The 21067-nt window shown below is 40.5% G+C and overlaps 1 protein-coding gene across 1 annotated transcript in view; it reads right to left on the reverse strand.

Annotated features, from left to right (window-relative positions):
• The window catches only part of SYNE2 (spectrin repeat containing nuclear envelope protein 2), a 153976-nt gene that overhangs the window by 125262 nt on the left and 7647 nt on the right, over positions 1–21067 (reverse strand). Inside the window, exons 2-21 of the mRNA XM_062494829.1 lie at positions 18484–18545; positions 17440–17535; positions 17045–17122; positions 16860–16952; positions 15498–15679; positions 13708–13904; positions 13157–13257; positions 12353–12454; positions 11477–11614; positions 10488–10652; positions 8491–8603; positions 7668–7824; positions 5997–6087; positions 5652–5839; positions 5322–5486; positions 3889–4062; positions 2012–2170; positions 1590–1763; positions 534–659; positions 234–389 (exon numbers count right to left, since the gene is read on the reverse strand). Coding sequence (XP_062350813.1) covers positions 234–389; positions 534–659; positions 1590–1763; positions 2012–2170; positions 3889–4062; positions 5322–5486; positions 5652–5839; positions 5997–6087; positions 7668–7824; positions 8491–8603; positions 10488–10652; positions 11477–11614; positions 12353–12454; positions 13157–13257; positions 13708–13904; positions 15498–15679; positions 16860–16952; positions 17045–17122; positions 17440–17535; positions 18484–18545 — 2717 coding nt within the window. The remainder of the gene's footprint in view (positions 1–233; positions 390–533; positions 660–1589; positions 1764–2011; positions 2171–3888; positions 4063–5321; positions 5487–5651; positions 5840–5996; positions 6088–7667; positions 7825–8490; positions 8604–10487; positions 10653–11476; positions 11615–12352; positions 12455–13156; positions 13258–13707; positions 13905–15497; positions 15680–16859; positions 16953–17044; positions 17123–17439; positions 17536–18483; positions 18546–21067) is intronic.

The following is a 21067-nucleotide window of genomic DNA, read 5'->3' on the forward strand; positions in this document are numbered from 1 at the left end:
GGGGGAAATGGTAAAAGGATACCACCTACTTAACAAGGAGTAAATTCCAAAAGTCTGCAAGAACACTAATATCTGCAGACAAAAAAGGTAAAGAAATTATTTTGGTGGCCTCTTTACTCTGTGCTTACATAACACAGAGCACAAGGGCCCTGCTCCACAGACAATGAAGCTAAAAAGGAGGAAGGACAGCAAAGCATTCACAAAGAGAAGCAGAAAAGGAGTGTGCCACGTACCTCATGTTCCTTGATGAGCCCTTTGGTTTTATCCATACTTAGGAGTTTCTTCTCTTTGCCTAACTGCTTATTGATTTTTTTTAAAGTTGCATTAAATTTCTTTTTTTCCCTTTCAACTATGAGCTGGACATAGGATACAATTTCCTGACGAACTGCCTGCAAAATACAAAACACGTTGCTGTGAGACATTGTTACACAGCAAGCAGAAACATCAGAACAGACAGTGATAAGAAAAAATTGGTTTCAAAGATGCCAGGCCTGATGAGCCCAGACTGGATTCTCACTCCTGCATTATCTCACCTCCCATCTCCTACGAACATCATTTTCCACCTTCAGCTTCTCATGATCAGATGAAATATTTTTCAGCTGCTCAGATGCTTTCAAAAATTTGCCAAGAACTTTATTGTCCAGAGCATTAAAAGCTTCCTACAAAAAGAAAACAAGACAAAATAAAACAAAACAAAAAAACCCACAAAAACACGAACATAAACAAATGTAACTTATTGACTAGCAAAATGACATCAGTAGCATGTAAAACCTGTGAATAAATCAATGCATACATTACACATATGGAGTGTGTGGTCCTGGTGTGGGTGGGTACGAGGGCATTCTCCCATCCCTGTTTTTCTGCAAAAGGTTGCAGTATCAGTGAATGCTTGATGGAAAAAAGCAGGTGCTGCTTTTGCTTTTGTAACAACTTTTAGGGGAAAAATTTGGTACCAAAGACAAAAGATTAAGGTCGCTGAACTCTGCCTTTTCCCTAGGGAATACATGAGGCCATGTCCCGTGGCTGTCAGCAGGTGGGGGAAAGGTCTCCACCATGGGACCTCCAGGATGGCCTGGAATAAGGCTCTGTGCCCTCCTGGTACTTGGTCACCCAGCCCTCGCTCTGCCACACACAGATTTTGGGCACTACCATTTCCAACATCCCTTTAAGAGATCCACATTTTGAGACGGGACATTTGATTTACCAACTACCCCCTGGGAAAAAGAGGAGATTCAGTATTTATAATGAGCTGCCCAAGAAGTCAAGCATGCCATTCTTGATGGGAAGTTTAATTATTGATCAGGCAAAAGAAAAAAAAAAAAAGCAAAAAAGCTGTAGTTCTGAAAATGCTCAGTTCTGATGGAGTGATGGAATACTTCAGGACAGGGCACTGACTAAATTGCCATATAGATTTATGCTTCTACATTCAACTTGTCTGCCAAGTTAATAACTGCTAAACCAGAAAACTGAGCAAAGCACTAATAGCTACCAAAAAAAAAAAAAGTCAGTATTTTTCTTACTTCAGATTTTTAGAGACAGCATAGCCCTCAAAAGTACTCAAATTCAGCTGGTTCAGAACACAAACCCACCTCATATCTTGAAATACATTCTTCAGGATTTAATTTTTGACTGACAAGTTGCACAGCCTTCAAAATGGAAGCCTCAAGTTCTTTCTGGGATTCCTCAAAATTGAGCAAAGCCTCCTTCTCTGAGGGTCTTTTCTCACATTTGGACAAGAAGTTGTTCAGGTCACCCATGACAGCCTTGGAAGAAAGATTTTTCAGAACACATTTCAGTGTCAGTAATTAGATACAGTTATTGCTTCATAACATCACTTGAGATTTTCAAGTTGAGATACTGATCTTGGAAATGTTCTAGATTTTGTCCTGACAAGAGCCTGGGAGACTGATTCCAATAATACAGAACCTTTTCTATTTTACATGACTGACAAGGAATCTTCCTTTATTCCATGATGTTAAAATTAGAAACATCTGTGTTTATAAATTAGTACCTCTACTTTGTCTCTGGCTTCTTTAATTCGTGCCTCCAGCCCAGTGGTGTGAGAATGCTGCTGAAACAACTGACTTGAAACATTCTGCATCAGGGATTGCAAGATCTCTTCTGCTGCCACGACCTGGTCCTGGCATGAGGATCCTCTTGCAGCCAAACTCTGGTTGAACAAAAAAGCATGAGAAGTCTTTACAAGTGTTTATCTGTCTTTTTGTTTAAACAAACTGAGTGAGAAAGCCAGCCTTGATCATGGATGGTCAATACTTGGTAAAAGAAAGCCTTATATTCCAGTTATAGTCAGTATACTGCACTGTAAAAATCTCTGTGTGTAGAAAAAGAAATTTGCTGCCATCCACAGGGGATCCTGTTTGCTAAAGCAATTCCTTTCCGTCAGTGTAATACCTTCCGTGCCTTTGCCACAGAGCCAATTAGATGTGTTTTTAAAATATGCTCTGCCATCCAAGCAGCTTCCCAGATGAAACCACACATTTGGATGTGCATCATCTGATCATGAAGTCATCCAAAAGCCAGCACATTCCAAGGCTCAGATTTTCTTGTGGTATTCAGTACTACAGGGCAGGAACAGCTGGGTGTTCTGCATGCAGGAGTAATGTGCCATGTTTGAACATTTATCATGAAAAGTCGTTATCAGAGCTGTTTCAATCTACGAATATTCAACACATTTCTCCTGTTTGAAGTTGTCAATTAGCATTCTCCTAATGATAATCAGAGCTTTTTTCTGGATCTTGACCTATTGTACTGCAGGTAACAGCGACCTGATGTCTCCTGCCCCCAGACATGGAGATACAATGCCAGCACATGTTTGGAGGCTGTATGTCAGGGTGCCCTCTGTTAATTCATGTTTTTTTAACAAACTAGAGTCACACTGCAAAATGAGGCTTGTTTTACAAACATATGCCTGTGATTACAAAAAGATGAACAGATCCTTTTCATCTCTCACACTCCCAAATCTGTTAGCTTAACACTGTGCAAGGAGGCACAAAGCAACAGGAAACAAACAGTGATTCTGGTGCACAGTTGTTGTACGTAGATTAAATGAAATAAAGAGTATTTCTGTTTATTTACAGCAGTTACACAAAGAAGTTTCAATGAAACCTCCTCCTGATGGTCACCTTCACACCATTACATTATATAGGCCCTGCTGCAGAAATAGTAAAGGCAACATAGGACAGTGCTTCAACTTTTTCAGTGCAAAGCTTGGCAGCTTTGTTCTGTCTCACCTTCACTGGCAGGAGAAGAAAACAAATCAGACTTTGTATTGGAGCTGCTGAGTTATATACACAGATTTTCACCTGCCATCTGCTGGGAGCTGGGGGTAATCCCAGGCAGAGAGACATGGGAAACAATAGTGGAATTTCTTGTTAGAAATTAATTTGTGCTCTTTGTTGATATTTAGAAAAACTGCCTATGAGAGTCATAAATTTCCCTACGTGTTGCTGAAGATACTTGGAGTATCCCAGTTTTTGATGGGTAAGCCTCGAAATACAGCCAAGGTGTGCCAAAAAAGTGTATGACCAGAGGAACCACTCAAACTGGCAACTTGCAGTGTTCTAGTCTGCTCCAAGTGCTGTGCTGGACAGGAGTAATTAATATCACTCAAGAACAAGCTGCTGATCAGTAGCACCAACAGCATTTCATTGGCACCTGTTTGTCATCTGGACTCACTGATGGTAGAAGATTCACTCACAGCTCATCTGGGAGTGATCCTGAGAAATAACAAGGCACAAGCACTGTCCTGACTTTTTACAAGTCCACATTAAGTTCTGCTTCACTGTTGATGCCTCATTTTACCCCAGCTACAAATCCGTGCTGCAAGATGAGAATCTGAGGAACAAGTATTTTAAGCAGCATTTTCACCTGCAAATGTTCCTCCATCTCAGGTTCTACAGGCTCCTCGTGACTGATCTTGTTCAGCAGACATCCCACCTCTGCTGCCCAGCTGTCCACTCCTCCAAGCAGCTCTTCAATTTTCTCCAGGCTCCCTGGAAGCTCCATGGGCTTTTCAGCAGCATTTGTGCTCTCTTGTCCGAGCTATCAACAAACAGCAGGGTAAGATGTTCATTCCCATCATCTCCTCACTGCCCTCCTCCAACAGTCACCACCTGGGTCACTGCCCAGCTTTAGCACCCAACAGGGATCAAAGGAGAAATAAATGCCAAACATACTGGTAAATAAACCATGTGAAGCTCAGTTCCTCAGCCCTGAGGGCAGGTGGGACAGCACAACCTGTGCCCCTGTGACCTCTCCCATTGTCCCCTCCCCTATAAAAGCAGCACACTACTATGGAGAAAAACTCCTGGGCAGCAGCACTGCCCAGCCCACACCAGGGAACTGTCTGAGAGAACAGCAGCTGGAGTTGGTCAAATCAAGATCAGGAAGTGTAGTGACAGTTTAATGGTGGTGGCAGTCACAGGCCAGAGGTCAAGCATTTGTTCTTGTATTTTATATAAAAGAATATATTATATATGATAGTCATAATGTTCAATGCAATGCCACAAAAATAACTCAGGAAGTAGTTAAGACCTTAGACAGGCTTCTTGCACCTTCTCTGACTCCTCAATATATTTATTTGAAGCATCTCTTATTAAGGGTTTTTTTAGCAAACTCTGGATTTCCCTCACCCTTTGATTGCTTCCTTTGGTTTTACTGCATTCCCACCAAGCTCATCTCTACAACAAAAATGTAGTAGTAATCTTTTGCCACCATTTACTGTCACAGCAGTACCTTTAATAAACGTCAATGAAAAGCTCAACTCAAATTAAGAGTTCTAATATTCCCAGGCAGAGTGGAAAATGTCATCCTTGTGAAAGCATTCTAGGAAATGTAAGATGTATAACATTAGGCAGGTTGTATAGGGATTTACAGAAGCCTAAAAACCTGTCAAGTGAGCTGGTGAAAAGTTGTACAACCTTAGAAATATCTGTGCAGCAATAATTACTTTCTACTAGCTAAGACAGACTGTAAAATTTAGCACAGACTAAATTGATTACTTCCACCCCTAGCAATGAATTAAGAGCTTACTCTGCAGTAAGATTTCCTTTTATAAGTGGTTTTGAGATTTCAGTTTAAAAATTGAATGTTTTCCATCCTGTTATAATGAGAATTTAACTGAGTCACAAAGACTAAAGAATGGGATGCTGCTGTGTACTCTCTGTTCCTCAAGCTTTAAAATTGGCAACCCTGATCTGATTGAGAGATTGATCAATCTCTGATTAGCAAGATGGTAAGTCTGGAAAAGATTACTTTGAAGGCTGCATGGCAGAGAGTAATAATAACTTATAGTAACTCACAAAGTGTGTCTTCTTGATGAACTTTGCCCATCTCCTGTTCAGTTTCTTCAGCTCTTTGGCAATATTTGATCCAACTTGCTCTTTGCTGACTTCAATAAGATGGTTTCCAGCTTCATTCAAGGAACCGTGAATCGAATTCCTCTTTGCCAGGATCTCAGCAGGGATCTAGACAGAGGCATTGAAATAATTTAAAGCAGAACCCTGTCAAACATTTTTTTTCCAAAATGAAATCCAGAAAAGCAACAACAGCAACCACTCAGTTTTAATGTATTTCTTTCAGGAGGCTTTGAAGTATCTCTGTTTGTGAAACAGAGAAATCCAACCAAGTACCTCTTTTGGATCCTCATTTCTATTTTCTTCCAGCCACGTCTTTAGTAAGTGGATGTTTTCTGTGTAATTACTCCAGGAGGACAGGACTTTCCGTAGGGTGGTGTTTACATTGGAAATATATTCTTTGCACATAGAAATCTTTGACTCCACTGTCTTCAAAAGTTTGCTGATTTCTTGAGGATCTCCAGCTAGGACATGGAATAAGGATTATTGTTATACATTTGGAAACAGAGAGGTTAATTAAAAGAAGTACTGTTTACATGGAACAGTAGAGGGAATTAAAATTGGTGGTAGCACATCAGTTCAAAACGGAGATCTTCATAGCAGCTTACGTGCATAGCTTACCCAAGTCAGGACCACTTATGTTTTTCAAGTCTTCACAGATGAGAATAGCAGTGTCTAATTGTGTTTCAAGTTTCTTTTCTTCAATGAAATTCTGCCCAAAGTGAAAAGTAATTGATATGGGTAACACTGAACAACATAAAACTGGGTATGAAATAGAGCTTGGGACACTTCTATTTTTTAATATACAAGCCTGCAACCTACAGATTAAATGTAAACTGAGCAAAGCCCATTCAGCAACTCAGCTGCAGCCTTTAGTCTGAAACAAACCTGTTCTTGCACTCTGCTTGTGCAGAGAGTAAAGCAAATAGAAATATGAGTACCTGAATGCCACTGCCTGAGCCACAGCCCTGCATGAGTCAGGACTGCTTGTTTCAAAAAGTTACATCCCCAGGGCAATTCTGAGAAACTGCATCCAGAACAAGTCAGGTAGAATTTAGTCACAAGTCAAAAAAGTGATGAAAGCGAAAGGCGGGTTTCCCTGCATGCACAGAAATATTGATGTGCCTCGTTTCTGACACAGATCAAGACAAGCAGGGGATGGAGAGGGTGAAAGAGGAAGAAATAGGAGCAGAGGAAGGGACCTTGTGTGTGCACAGGGAATGAGGGTTGATCCTCAGCCTCTCTGTCTGAGCTACAAATGTCCTACCCAGCAGGCTACAAAACACCCTCCCCTGTGACTGTGACAAACCTGGGCCACCACATCACCACTCAGCCAGGACTTCACATCATGGGACCAGAAAGTAAGCCAACAACAAGCCCTGAACTCCCTGGGAAAGTTCTGCATTCTATCAGCTTGAGGAAGGCCATGAACCACAACTGTAGCTATAACATGATAACAAGTATTTATGAAACCAACTGAGCCAACAAACTCGGTACAGATTAATTCTGCATAACTACATTACTACAGGGTGAGGCTGACACTGCTCAGAGAAACTGCTATTTTAGACAACCTGTTGTTGCCTCCTTCCACAGTACTGAGGCTGGTGAAATTCCCACTAATTTAACTATGGATTTGCCAGTGTGAGAATCCTCTGAGAAAGCCCACCAAGATGGAATTCACACGGAATCCCATTAACTCAAGATGGGGACAAACTGGAGGCATCAGCATTTTCACCTCTGCCTCTACTCCTGATGCAGTATCCTTTGTCAGTATTTGGGGTTGGGCAACCTCAGCCCTCCTACAAGCCTACACGTGGCATCAATTTCATAACTTGAATCCAGAAACTGAGCTAAGCAGAAGATGAAATAGAACAGAACAATTCCTATTTACCACAAAGCATAAGGAGATAAAGAAGCTGGGAAAAGGAAGAGGCAACAGTGTGAATAATGGCTGGTTTTGAAGAAAGCAACTATTGAACTACCCCAGAGAGGGTTCTGTGGATTGGAGCTAGGGAAGGGCTGCTACAGCTGGCTCTATAAATAGTCTAGAAGGAAAGAAGTCTTGAAAGAAGTCACTGTCGTGGCTTGGGTTACTTCTCCAAACTGAAGAAAGAAATCTCATTCATAGCAAAATGGAAGATGCTGGGGGCAAGGAAAGCTTCTAGAGAAGTCTACCTGCCCTTCTTTGACTTCTACCAACTATAAAATCTTCAGATGACAAAGCCATAAGATTGAATCAGAGAGCTGGGAAAGAACTACCATCACATTATGATACACATATCTGAAACTTACATTCCAATTTTCCAGCACTGATTCCACAGACTCTTTTGCCCCATATTTCATGTCCCAGATATTTAGCTTTAACTTCACCTCATTGGTAATGGCTGAGCACAGTCCATAGTGGTATTCAAGAAAAGTGCTGGGGTTTGTGGAACGAATATTGCTAAATCTGCAAACAGAAAAGAATTCCAAAAGTTTACTCAAAACTATTTGGTATACAAGGCATTAATCTATCAGGATTTTTCCTAAAAAAATAAAAATTACATATATGTAAACATTTTTTGTTATGACAGGAATTAAGTTCTAATATAGCGACATTTCATTTTTTAAGCAGCAACAATTGAGCAGTCAATGTTCTCTACTCAATGTATGTAAAAACTCAGATGCCAAAAAAAGGGGTATTGCCACCTGTATGTCAAAGCACCTCAGGTTACAGATACAGATTTACTCGTCATTTTTTTAAAAGATCCTCCAACAAATATTTGGGGTCACACAAGCTATAGATCACAGTGATTGTTAATGGTGGAAATAAAAGTTTAGAGAATCCCCACCACCAGAGAAATTTTTACATTGAAAATATTCAAGTTCCCTATCCCCGCTAGCAAAGGGCATCTGAAAAGGTCCTGTTAATGGGCTCCACTCTGCACACATAATTAAACATTCACTGGAGCAATGAGAGATCCCTGCCTGTTCCACTTGACAGCCTGCATTCAGGTCTAAAATGCTCTTTTTTTGCAAGGCATGGATAAAGTGTGTGCTTTGCTCAGAATAGCAGAGCACGTCAATAGCAGAGCTAGAACACAACATGAAGTAGAGCGAAATTGTGCATCACAACCTTCTTTTCATTTCCTCTAATTTTTCAGGCAAGACTAGTGGCATATTCTTCTCATCTTCATTCTTAAATGACTGAAGAGTGTCCAAGTGAGAATCAAAACAATCCATCAAGCCCTGAGGAGAACAAGACATAGTAAATAATTTTTTTTTATTTAGAGTATTTCTTCTGGGAATCTCCAACTCACCTGCCATTAGGGAAAGAGCTATTAAGAACTAGTCAGTGCAAGACAATCTCCCAGTGTCTTTACTCAATAAAGTGCAATAAAAGTATTTACCTAACCACCTTCTAAAGTGCTTATTTAGTGCAATACTACCTGATTTCTCTTATCACTGTGTATCTGCTCAAATATAAGGACCACAGACCTTACACTACTCCTGCTATCAGTTTTTTCTGCACCTTTACTGTCATTTTAGGAGAAAAAGCATCATTGTAACAGTTCCAAAGTATTAAGTTGTTCTTTGCTATCTCTTAGCAAAGACTGACAGCAAAACCAGTTGAATAAATCTATTTATGTCACCTACTCCATAGTTCATTTGACTGCTCAATAAATTTGTGTCTAACACCAGGCTGGCAGGGTATCAAATTAATCATTCAATGGCCAGTGTCCCATGATTGGGGAATATTTTACAGGCACGTAAAACTGGTCAGCACCAAATTTTCTACTTGAAAAAAAAAAAAATAAAATGTACTGCACAAAAGGTAAGCCTATTTCTCAGGGGCATATATATATAAAAAAAAGCTACAAGTTCACTTCTATGTTATAAACTCTGCCACAAAGCATGTTAAAGGAAATGGTTAAATCCTGGGACAGCCCTCAACCACAAAAAAAAAATGTGCACAGATTTTTAACACTGGATTTTGTAATCATAACACTGTATCAGTCAGATAGTTATGAGCATTAGTGGATAATTTCCTGGATCTTAAGTAAAATTTGCATTATAAAGTATCACCTTACCCTACACACATAGTAAATGGGGAAAAAAATTCTCAGTAGGATGTCTTCCCACCAAGAAAAGTGAATTTAGCAGAAATTAAGCATTAATGTGTTTCTTCTTCTGAAGGAATGCAATGATTTTATCTATATGTTTAACAGGAAAAAGGAAATGCCTCAAGAACTGACATCAGTCTCTCTATCTTATTCTTAAAAATGCTTTAAGTACTTAGGTTGCACTACAGACATCTTAGATCAAATGGCTAAAGACTGACAAAGCTGTTACCAGTTAAAAAGCCATCTCTCATATCAGGAACTGACTAAAAACACAAAAGAGTGGTGTTATTAAGCCACTTGCAAGAACCTCCACTGCCCATTCTTTCAAATTCTCTGTAAGGACAATGTCACAAAACCAGCAAACTTGGTTATAAAATACCCAAGTATGGCATTATGATCACCAGCCAGGCATCAACACACACACTCTTTCAGAAATTTCAAACTCAAAAGGTTGTTTAAACTATTATCTGTGCAAATATTTGAAGATCAGAGTAAATAAATTGCATGGTACGAAGGTATCAAAATATCCTTGCCTTGAATGGAACTACAGAGTGATTCAGCAAATATTTAACTTTAAACACACAAGCTTCTTGAACTATTTAACTTTAAACACACAGACTTCTTGAACTCCCTGGAATGCAACCTTAAGATCAAGTGCTTTTCTGAACAGGTATGCATTAAGCATAGATTTAAAGATAAAGATGCAATTATCCTGTGTTATTACTTAACAAACAAACAAGTTGCAGGAACCACATAAAAAAGAATAGCATAATTTACTCATTCAGGCAATACTCAAATTTAATCTCATCCCAGTGGTCTGAAATCTGCCTTAAAGACCCATTCAGTTATTTAATTAAGCCCACAATTCTTCAAAGGTATGTTCAGAAGAGCTTTTCATCTTCAGAAGACAAACATATGCACACCACTTCCCAAAATGTCAAACAGCAGTTCCATAACAAGTGCTTTGTTGCGCCAAACTGAAGCAGAATTTCCTTTGTGATCAGCATACCTTAAATATTACAATTATTTCTCTGAAGACAGACATTGCTTTGAACGGGTCCTGCAAATCAGGCAAATCTTCTGCCTGCAGCCGTTCCACCTCCTGGAGCCAAGCCTCAATGCTGTCCAGAGGGGAGGGCAACATCTGGTCCAGCTTTGCTTTCCACTTGGTAATCTTTAAAAGGAAAACAAGTGGATTAAATCTCTCACTACAATTTTCTTCCCCATCTCCAAGATGCTGATATAAGCTGCATAAGCTGGTGCTCAAGACATCCCAGGAACCCACTCCCTCATGCTTGTCACTGCTTAAAAAAAGAGCTTCCAGTGAAGTCAGCTAAAATCAGCCTTGTTCACCTCAAACCCAGGTTTGCTCCCAGCCTGTAACCTCTGCAACACCACAGAGACTTTGGCATTCTTATCATTTGCTGGTGTCCATACCAAGGTCCACCAACAGGGAATTTAGTGAGCTAGCTGCAAAAATGGGGGGGAACAGAGATTAACAGCTTTCTGTCATGGGGCTGACAGAGGAACATCTCTTCCAAAACCAGCAATTCCCAGCATGGCCCTACACATCCCAGTTTGAGCCAACATAGCCAACCACATTGCAAGGCAAAGCATTGAGCAACCAGGCCCCACTAGGTTAGCATCTGTGCTCTGAGACATAACTATGTCCCAAAATAACCTTTTAAGCATAAATAGGCAAAAAAAATTGATCAGAAGAGTGCTCCGAGATAACCAGATGCACGGCATTTTCCAGGGGTGTTCCAGTCTTAAGGCTCAGGAGGCAGAAGGGTAACACAGAGCCACCTTCTGCCTCTTCTCTCCACTGAATGCCACTCAGATTGTCTGGACTTCAGGTTCAGGGTCAAAACTCTTTGATCATTCCAAATGAAGCATCATCTCCTCACTCTTCCCAGTGAGAGTTCCTGGGGTAGACTTAAGCTTCATCCAACCCACATGCTCATGCTGGTAATGGGGTGAGTGAGAAATGTCTCTGACCTGAGAGATCACTTTATCCCACTCTTCCCTCATCTGCTGCTGGCCTTCACTCAGCTCTGCTTCACCTCTTTTTGATGACAACACAGGCAGAAAGGGGATTTTCTCTTGGTTAAACGTTTCCATAAATGACATCATTTCCTAGGGATAAAATAGAAGAGTAATTCACAGAAGATGTCAAGATGGAAGCTCACGGAGCCAAGTCCTGCCTTTGAACACACTGGTATGAGTTCCATTAACTTCAAAGGGTGTGATGCATGCAAAGGCAAGATAGCAAGAAGCATTCTTGTCTCCAGGCAGTATTTGGGTCTGAAATTATACGTGCCATTCCCTTAGTCTGTACTTAACATAATGTCAGTGCAGTCAGAACACAGTTCTCCCTTCCCAGCAAGAGAAAGGGAAAGTTCCTCCTCTCACAGTTCCCCACGGGCCACTTTATTACAAACTCTGGCTACAACATAAGCCAAAGGAAATTTTACTTAAGCACAACCTATAGCCAGCAGTTCAACTACTCCTCTACAACATTAGCTGGCTAAAACGCACTGTTGTAATTAGCACAGAAATAGCAAAAGTAACTCTGTCAAGGGTCTACGTGCCTGAATCTTGTCCAAGTCTCCACCTACATCAATTAAGACACTACTCTTTCCAAAAACTCTGCTCAAAAACAAAATAGCATCCCTTTTTCATAACAGAGAGAATTTTAGCCTACTTTTCCTTCAATCATATGAGGGCATTTAACAACTTCATCATCAAATTTCCAAGTTTTCTTTAAAAGCTTATTTAATGCTTCAGTTTAGGCAATGAAGATTAAAAATATTAAAAATATTCACAGAAACAGATTGTTCTCACAGAAGCTTCTAAACATGAAATGCAACTTACTTTGTACTTCTGGTAATATGTTTCATTCTCTGTTTCCACCAGCAGCTTTGCTAACTTCTTCTCCTGCGCAGCCAACCAGTCCATGGCCTCTCTTACTTTCTCCTAGCAATTAGAGCAGAAAATTTCCTTTTTCCATTTGGCAAGCATTGTTTTTAATTTACATGGTGCCATAAAACAACACTCATTTTAGCATATGATAAAGTCCATTCAAAGCTATTGAAAAACAAGTAATTCCTGGAGACCCTGATGAATTTTGAGTCAGGCACTTTTACGCTGCAGGAACAAAGTTTTAAACCTGGCACCTGGATACAAGAAGACATGAAAAAAATACCTGACTGCAGCTCTACTGGAGATTATCAGTATGGAGATATGTGAATAGCCAATTAAACTCTCATAAGAGAATATAGAGAATAGAAAATATGGGTTTCTGATCAGTGTCATCTGTCAGAGGCAACTTTTGCCCATTTCACATGTCAGCTACCAAATTTAAAGCTGGTTGTTCTGTGCATCTGCAAATCTGTCTACCCCTCCTCCAATGTTTACACAGACTTCAGAGCACACATGAAGACAACCAAGCCTGAAAATGTCCTCTGTAACAGTTAAATGAAAACAACCTGCACAGCAACCAAAAATCTGTAACAGAGTTTTTTTTCTACCACACAGGAGCATCAGAAGCTTCAAGCCAATTCAGTCATGTCAGCAGCAGGATCAGAGGATCCACTGCGTGTTACTGACTCAGATATAAACTGGGCAAAGAAAGCACATTCATTTGAAAATGCCTCAGTGATAATCCATACAACATACCTGCATGTCTTCTTCAGACTCAGGCAAATTCTTGGAGTACTGCAAAAACTGAGCCACGTAAGTCATGATGGATTTTTCATCCGGATTCACAATGTCAACATCTACGAGAGCCAATACACCATTTACATAATTATGCATCCTTCCAGGCCTGATCACATAATTACACACTGTGCTGCAGTTATTAAAACACATTACCATAAATATGTTTATTTTGCAACAGCTCACTTAACATGCCATTGACAGAAATTAATATGTAATGAACTTTTTTTTTCCTTGGGAACATTTTAATAGAACATGATTAAGTAATGATGAAGAAGTTTCTCCCATGAACAGGAAAGTTTCATGTCCTTTCTTCTGCTCATTACTCCTGCTATTGTTGCCAATCCAAAAATCCTACAGTCCCTAAGTACAGCTGATGTTATAAAATTAAGAACCTCAGGTTTGAGCACTACAGCAAACATCAATGTTCCATTTCAAACTTCAGCACAGTCTTAGAGATCCCACTATTCTCACTTCTAATAACAAAGACTTTTATGAAGCTGATCATTTACCTTCAGGCTCCAGAAGCCGTGGGATATTCAGCTCCAGTTCTGCAATTCTGAAAGCCTCTTTCAGGTTTTCTTTATTGCTTCTGGCTTTTGCCTTCTCCAGATCAACCAGACCTGGCCTCAAGGTTTGGATGATGGCTAAAAAAGCCAGTCCACTTCGCCAGCTGGACTTGAAATCAGTGACACTGACAGAGCCATGCCTATCCCAAAAATGAGTGGAAACAAAATGTGAGGACATCTGAAGAAACAGGATTTAAGTACAAATTTAGAAATAGAATACAAATTCAGTAAAATGGAATATGAAATCCAAAAGCACCTTGCCACTGAACTTCTGCACAAGTCAGACAACAACACAGCCAGTACCACCCATCACAACAATTACTTATTTTTGCAAGATGACTCTTTTTGTTTTCTACTGCATTCTGAAGATAAGGCCTTGCCAATCCAAATCCTTTCTAAATGTCACCTTTGTGCTCAACATCTATGCATTCTATTGGGTGCAAAAGCAAGAAGAAAAACACTGCAGAACATGTATTTGTCTGTAAGGACACCAAGACCTGGTATTTTAGAAAATTCAAATCTTAAAAGCGATGTATTAGTGCAGGAAAAAGTATTTGTTTTTCTCTTAATTAGCTTAGTGCCTTTATATCATCTTCTATTAATTTTTACAGCCTAAACAGTGCTGTGAGGTGCCCAGCCACACCTGCCACAGTGAAATCTGGGACAACTTTCCAAAAACAGCCTGTATGAGTATGTTACAGCATGGAAAAGATGTGGGGTTTCAGACAATCAAATTTAGTCACAAAATAATGGGCCAAGTCTAACAAGATTTGTTTCTTTACCAAAAACTACAGGATTCACTATAAACAAAATATTTCAACTGTCAACATGGCAGTTCAGATATGATATTGCAAACCAGACAGTAATATTGCTGAATAACAGGCAAAAGAAAGAGAAAGATTACATGGACAAAGAGCTGTTTTTGATGTGCCAATTAATCTCTGATAGAACACAGCTAGAAGGCAAACCTCAGTGCCACTGTACTGGCACAAAGTGTCTGATGTGCTGATGAAGGCCTTTATCTCCCACTAATAACATGGAATATTAGTAGGATTTCATTAGAATACAAAACAACCCAAAGAGCTGTGGAGAAAGAGCTGACATTACTGTAAAGCATGTTTGAAAGATCCTGGAGTGAAGCAGCAGCCCTTGAAGAAAATGTAAATATCTGTATCTGCTCTAGATTGTGCGCTGTGAACACCCCTCCTGAAAGCAGCAGTGCTATCTGCACATCAAGCATAAGGAAACATCTTGCTAGAATTAGGGACTAGGACCACCAGGATTAGCATCCTTCTTTGGGATTGTGCAATGTTTTGTCAGAAAAGCATGAGTTGTAGGAATCATAGAAATCCTACATTTTCCATTTAAAAATATTAAAAAATCCTCGAAACGTTGTGAATCAGTGCCAACCATGAGGATTAAAACAAGTAAACCATGTAAACATTCCACTAGACTTATCACACAGAAGCCCCTAAAAAAGGAAAGCCAACCAACTCAGATTATACTGTTGTGTTTAATTAGTAAAATGAGCTTTGCTTTATTATATTTAAAGGGCTTATGTCAAAACATTTGGGGCCTGATTGATGCTAAAAGTACTGGTAACCACAAGTGAAAGTTGTGCAGTTAGTAGTCACTAAGCAATCTTAAAAAACAGGGGGAAATATCAGCACATTTAGAGGAAAGCAGTAATACAAAGTGTAGCATGCCAATTTTAAGTCTTAGATGGAACTTACAGCGAACACTGTTCTTTTGCCCACAACAAAAGAGCCTTTGTAGCAGACATCTTCCACCGTTCCTTAATTTTGGCACTTTTTTTAGCTGATCTGCTTGCCTTTGGAGAGGAGTCAACAGCACTTGAACGATCAGGTGAAGGCTGATTGTAGGCACAGGCAAGTGTCCTGGCCAGCTCTTCAATCTATCAGGGAAGATGGGAGAAGACTTAGTGAGGCTGCAGTGAGAGATTACCCAGGCATCAATGGCAGAACACCACAGAGAATTAGACAGAACTCCATCACAGCTGTAACAGCTGCTTCCCTGCCTCACAAAAGTCAAACCAGGCTTTTTAATCTGCACAATCTGAACTATTTCATGTTGGATTCCCATCTTCAGGCAATATTTTGGCAGGATGAATTCACCCAAAGATTTCTGTGTTATGCTGTGAGTACCAACAATGACATCAAGGGATCTTCTCACTCGATTTCTACTCTTACCAGTGACAGCAGTCCATGACATTGTGTTTTCTGCTGTCAAGAGTGGCATGTACTAGGCATAGTTAGAGCTTGTCTGCTCACTTAGAGTGCAGGAAAACCTCTTTGAGAGACCTCAGAGATATCTACTTGGTTAGAGAAGCTTGGTTTAGGTAAAAAGGTAATTACACATGAGCTGCACAAGTATCCTTGGCATCAAAGTACCTCTACCATGAAAAATATGGGCTAAATACTGTTAGAAAATGGGATAAATAGAAAACATTGCTTCTTAGTGCTGTGCTGAGCCCCAGACACCAGTCAGTGCAACCACATTACTTCACTGAGCCAGCTCAGCTCCAGCATCTTCTGCAGCTCTACAGGAAAATTAAATCAAAGCCCTGTGCTCTCACATCCCCCTTAACCTCATGCCATGCAAAATGCACGCTCTTATTGTGTAGAAAACATAACTATGACAGCCTTCACGTGATTTCAGGTGCTGGTACTGAAAAAAAATAATACAAGAATTGTGCATTGTAAGCACAGTCAGCACTGAGGAGTGCGGCTGCCTCTGAGAGAGAAGGATGAGCCACTTCACACTACCTGTTCTTTTTGGAGCTTAATCATTACAGACCTTAGACAAGCAAAGTTTAGCCGATTTTTAACTGGTGACTTCAAAAAAAAAAAGAAAAAAACCCTCAGTATCTTTCCTACCTCCCATTTGCAGCTAGATACTGTTCATCACTGCCACCCCTGCACTGGTGCATCTTCTCCTTGAGCTGTCACTTCCACAAGTCAGAAAATAATCTTTTGTTTAGTGCCAATTCATCTTATTTAGCAATCATCTAAATCAACACATTTTTGTGCTTCTCCCCTCAACTAAAACTCTCTTAACATCGCTGAAATACTTACATGAAAATGAAATATAATGGTCCAGATTAGGCCAAGCACAATGGAAGGTTTTCCTTCAATAATGTCAGCTACATGAATATTTATGAGCTTCAGCTAAGGAGGAAAAAAAAGGGATCATTGTTAACAAAGAAAATGTTCCACCAGCTAAACTGGCTTTAGTTGTGCATTTTGAAGTTAATACTCACTGATCTGCTCTTTAAAAATGTCAAAGCATTTTCTATATTACTTCTACATTGGAAGGTATTAAATCCTTTTTCCCGTGGCTGCAAAGCAAACAAACAAAAAAAAACAAACAACAAAAACAAAAACAAACAAACAACCACAGGTTATATCTTCAACTGTCAAAATTAATTTTATTCTGTATTTTGATAGGAGAAATCCTGAAAAGGTTCATAAATTACTTTGGATCAACTTACTTGAACGTGTTTCAGAGTCAATGGTATAAAAATAAGTTACTTGAAACTTACTCTATGACTCCAGAGGGATGGTTCATATGGTTGCACTTAAGCATATCCAGAAATCTTTGCTGGATTTTTGCTGGACAAAGGATTGAGGTAATATTTTTATTACTCTGTCTTACCAGATGTTGACCTGAAAGCACTTCCAACAGATCCAGAAGCAAATGTCCTTGCTTTATGTCTGTATACAGGTCTGAGACAACATAAGGAGGAGTATGCTGCAAGATAAATTTCAATCTTTTGTCACTTGGAATTCAACACACTACAAAACATCACAGATTACTCTGCTGTTAAATAATGTTTAGCATCCTCTATTTTTTTCATTAAGCTGCATTAAAAATCCTGCATCTAAACAGCCACATCATGCTTCTTCTAACCCATTATTATGTGTGTGTCTTATTCCCTTCCCCCTTGTCCTGCCTCTGTGTCTTATAAGGATAATTTTAGGCCTCACTTTCAAGCACTTACATTTTTCAAGGAGGTCTCTGGCAAAAGGAAAAAATAATTAAGAAAGAGAAAGCAAAACAAGGCAGTTAATGCCTATTTTGAGATCTTAAACAATATACCCCAAGAACAAATTTGAGTACAGAGCTGCACAATTAAACCTCTTTTCACCTACACAACACAAACTTATCATGAGCTCAGCAGCTTCTGCTCAAGGAGGGAGCAAAACAGGATTATAATTTTTTTACCTGAGCAAGTCAGAGCTCCAGGAGCACATGCTGCAGGAGCTGTTTTCTGCGAGCTTAAAGAGCAAACTACTATGTGGTTTGTCTTAATACTTACCAGTCACTCAGGTCATCTCATTAAACTCGTGTTCTTGGATTGCATAATAGAATAACACTTACCTAATCCCAGTAAAACCAGTTGTAAAATCAAACTCATAAAACCCTGAGACATGTGCCTCAATCCACCACAAGTTTTACCACATGAGTAAGGAAGAGTGACATCTACACACAAACCACCTCATACAAATGTCCTTGGACATGCCCCAGTACAGTGCTGCTGCACTAACTAAACAAATGCTTCTTGGGGCTGATTTTCCCACCCAGTGCCTAAAAAAACTTGCACTAATTTTGTTTGTTCCTAAAAAGACTGAATCTCTAACCAGCAGATCTGAATCAAAAAGGCAAGAGGCATGTCTTTGCTAAAGAACCCCCATTTACCTTTGCCAGTATTGAATTTATCCAACTAGTGAAGGTTTTCTTCTGTGTAAACTCTCGCTGGACTGAGAAATAAAAACAAAAAAGAAAACCAAGTTAATGGAAAAAATGATCAAGTTTTATTCCTTTTTCTCAAAAAGACACACGGCATCCACCTCAAACCTACGGTCTATTCTTCCAGATATTAAGTTACTATTAAATATCAGTTTTTCTCAACTCTTGTTTTATAGCTGATATTTTCTTGCTTGCTGAATTGGTACTGCAAAGACCTGTACAACCATCAAGCACAACCTACAGGATGTAGAGAATAACTAACGAAGGTTTTCTCAGAAGATCTAGCAAATACAAAGAGTGGTGTGAACACATAATTCTACAGAGAATTATGTGTGCAATAGCTCTGTCCATTACTAAATGTTCCTTCAAGAACTCAGGGCCACCATCAGGACAAGATATATCCTGGAACTCAGGAAAAACCATGCATTGAGCTAGATGCAGGCTGCAGTTAGGTGCTAAGTGCACTTCTGTAGCTTTATTTCTGCACTTTCTCACACAATGAGAAATCTTTGCTAACTGAAGGGCTGGAGAGAGTTATGAGGCTGTCATGGGGAAATACAGCCTCTAATAGCATCCTTTCCACTGCTGAGCCCTCCCTGGGGTGTACAGATTAATAATCCAGCCAAAAAGGAGCACACAAGGTGTTAATAGGGGCAAGAGCAAGAAGGAAATGCTTGAAGTGGTGCAGTGAATGTGCAAGTGAAATGGGACTCAAAGCATGACCAGTGACACAGAAACGCTGCTCTGCACCCAGGGCACTCACAGTGCCATGCAGTGAGCAGCTGTGCAGGGAGACAGGGAGCAGCTTCAACCCATGTTTCAAAAAACCCAGAGTATTTGAAGGATTTCTCACACCTGCCTGTGGGCAGCAGAGATGGACAAAAGTCTGCTTCACCTTCTGGGGGAACTGGAGGGTGAGCAGCAGAGCTGGAGCACACCAGCTCCCCAGACCCAGCCCTGTCAGGGGCAGTGTAGTACATGACTTCCCAGCCCATGCTCCCTCCCAGTAAAACCTCTCTATTTCCAAGACACACCACAAAACCCACATATCCCTAGGGTCTGGAACTATGAACACGGGTGACAGAGATGCTGGCCCCTGAGATGATGGACTGACATCTGCCACAAGCAGCCATCCCAAAGGCTTGTGAGAGCCAGCCTGAACACAAACCCCTTTTTATGTCCTTTTCCGTACCAGCCTTGACTGCAAGCACTGGGGCTAGCTTCCCAGAAAAGGCTTGCATGGAGAAACAAATCTGGGAGACAGGGTGGGAACAGACCATCTCTTCTGCCTCTGAAAGCGTGCTCTTGCTCAAAAGATTAATTGAAGGCAAGCTTGACATTGCAAGGCAAGTGCAAGACTTCATAGCAATAGACATGTATGTTTTGGTAGGCTGGGCAGGATGAAGGATACCAAAAATACCAAGCCCTCAGGGAAAGAAAAAAAAAAGTTGTCTTTTCGCCCATGAAAGTGAAAATGCCACTCACAGGAAAATGTCCCACACTTGACTACACTCTGTGAATTTGTAACCATAAACCCCAGTCATGGGGTCTTTTCATGATCCAAGACAGACCAAAGGAGTTTCTGCAAAGTTTCGTCAGCTCATGAAACACAGAAATTCATTTGAGGATAACCCAGGCTCCTGCTCCTCAGCCCACAGGCTGCCTTCTGCCTCACTGGGCAGGTGAGCAGCAACAAAAACATTCATGATACCTGTGTGGAGCACCACTCTGCATCCTGCACTGAAGGTGTCCTTCCACAGCCCTCCACTAAATCTGCAACACCATCAGCCTGCCTGAGTATCAAGCAGGTTTCCCCTGCTTGCTAGATTGTTTTAGGATTCTTTCTAAGCATCCCAAAGAGCGCCCTCAAATGATAAGATAAGGGTGATCTTAATGGACAAAAGCAACACAACAAAATTGGATTTTGTTTGGGAAACAAAACTAAGCGCACACATGGCACACAGACTAAACAATGCTGCAGTGCTCACAGGGAGGACAAAAATAGCATGGAGATACTGGCTTCATGTTAGCACAGGAGCCAACCACACCCTTCATCTCAACACCACGTGGGAGCCATTCCAATTATCCAACGAGCAATTATTGAGTCGCTGCGCTCAATTTTATCAGGCAGGCAAGGCTGGCATTGCTAGCATTTGGAAAGGGATAGAGAGCAAATATTGACTACTATGCCTGACGCCAGGGACTCCTGCAGCTGCAGCTCTTGCCAAACACACACTAATGCTGCTGATGGGAAGAACTCGCACTTGGGGCTGGTTACAGATGGTTAAAATGAGACACTTGGCCTTGTTTTGGTTAACAGCCATATTAAAATGCTTCATTATGCAATAGGGGCCAGATACTGCAAGTGTTGATTCACGTGGGTAGCTCTCAGGTAAATGTCTCACCTTGGTGAAAGTACAAGGTGGTTATTCCACTCCACAGATGTAAGAGCACCTTAAACCCTCCACAAGCTCCCTAACACAACCCACTGGGCCACCTTCCAAGCAGCTGCTGCCTCCGCTGCAATGTGCCT

This window comes from Cinclus cinclus, chromosome 6, assembly GCF_963662255.1.
Source record: "Cinclus cinclus chromosome 6, bCinCin1.1, whole genome shotgun sequence".
Classification (NCBI taxonomy): domain Eukaryota; kingdom Metazoa; phylum Chordata; class Aves; order Passeriformes; family Cinclidae; genus Cinclus; species Cinclus cinclus.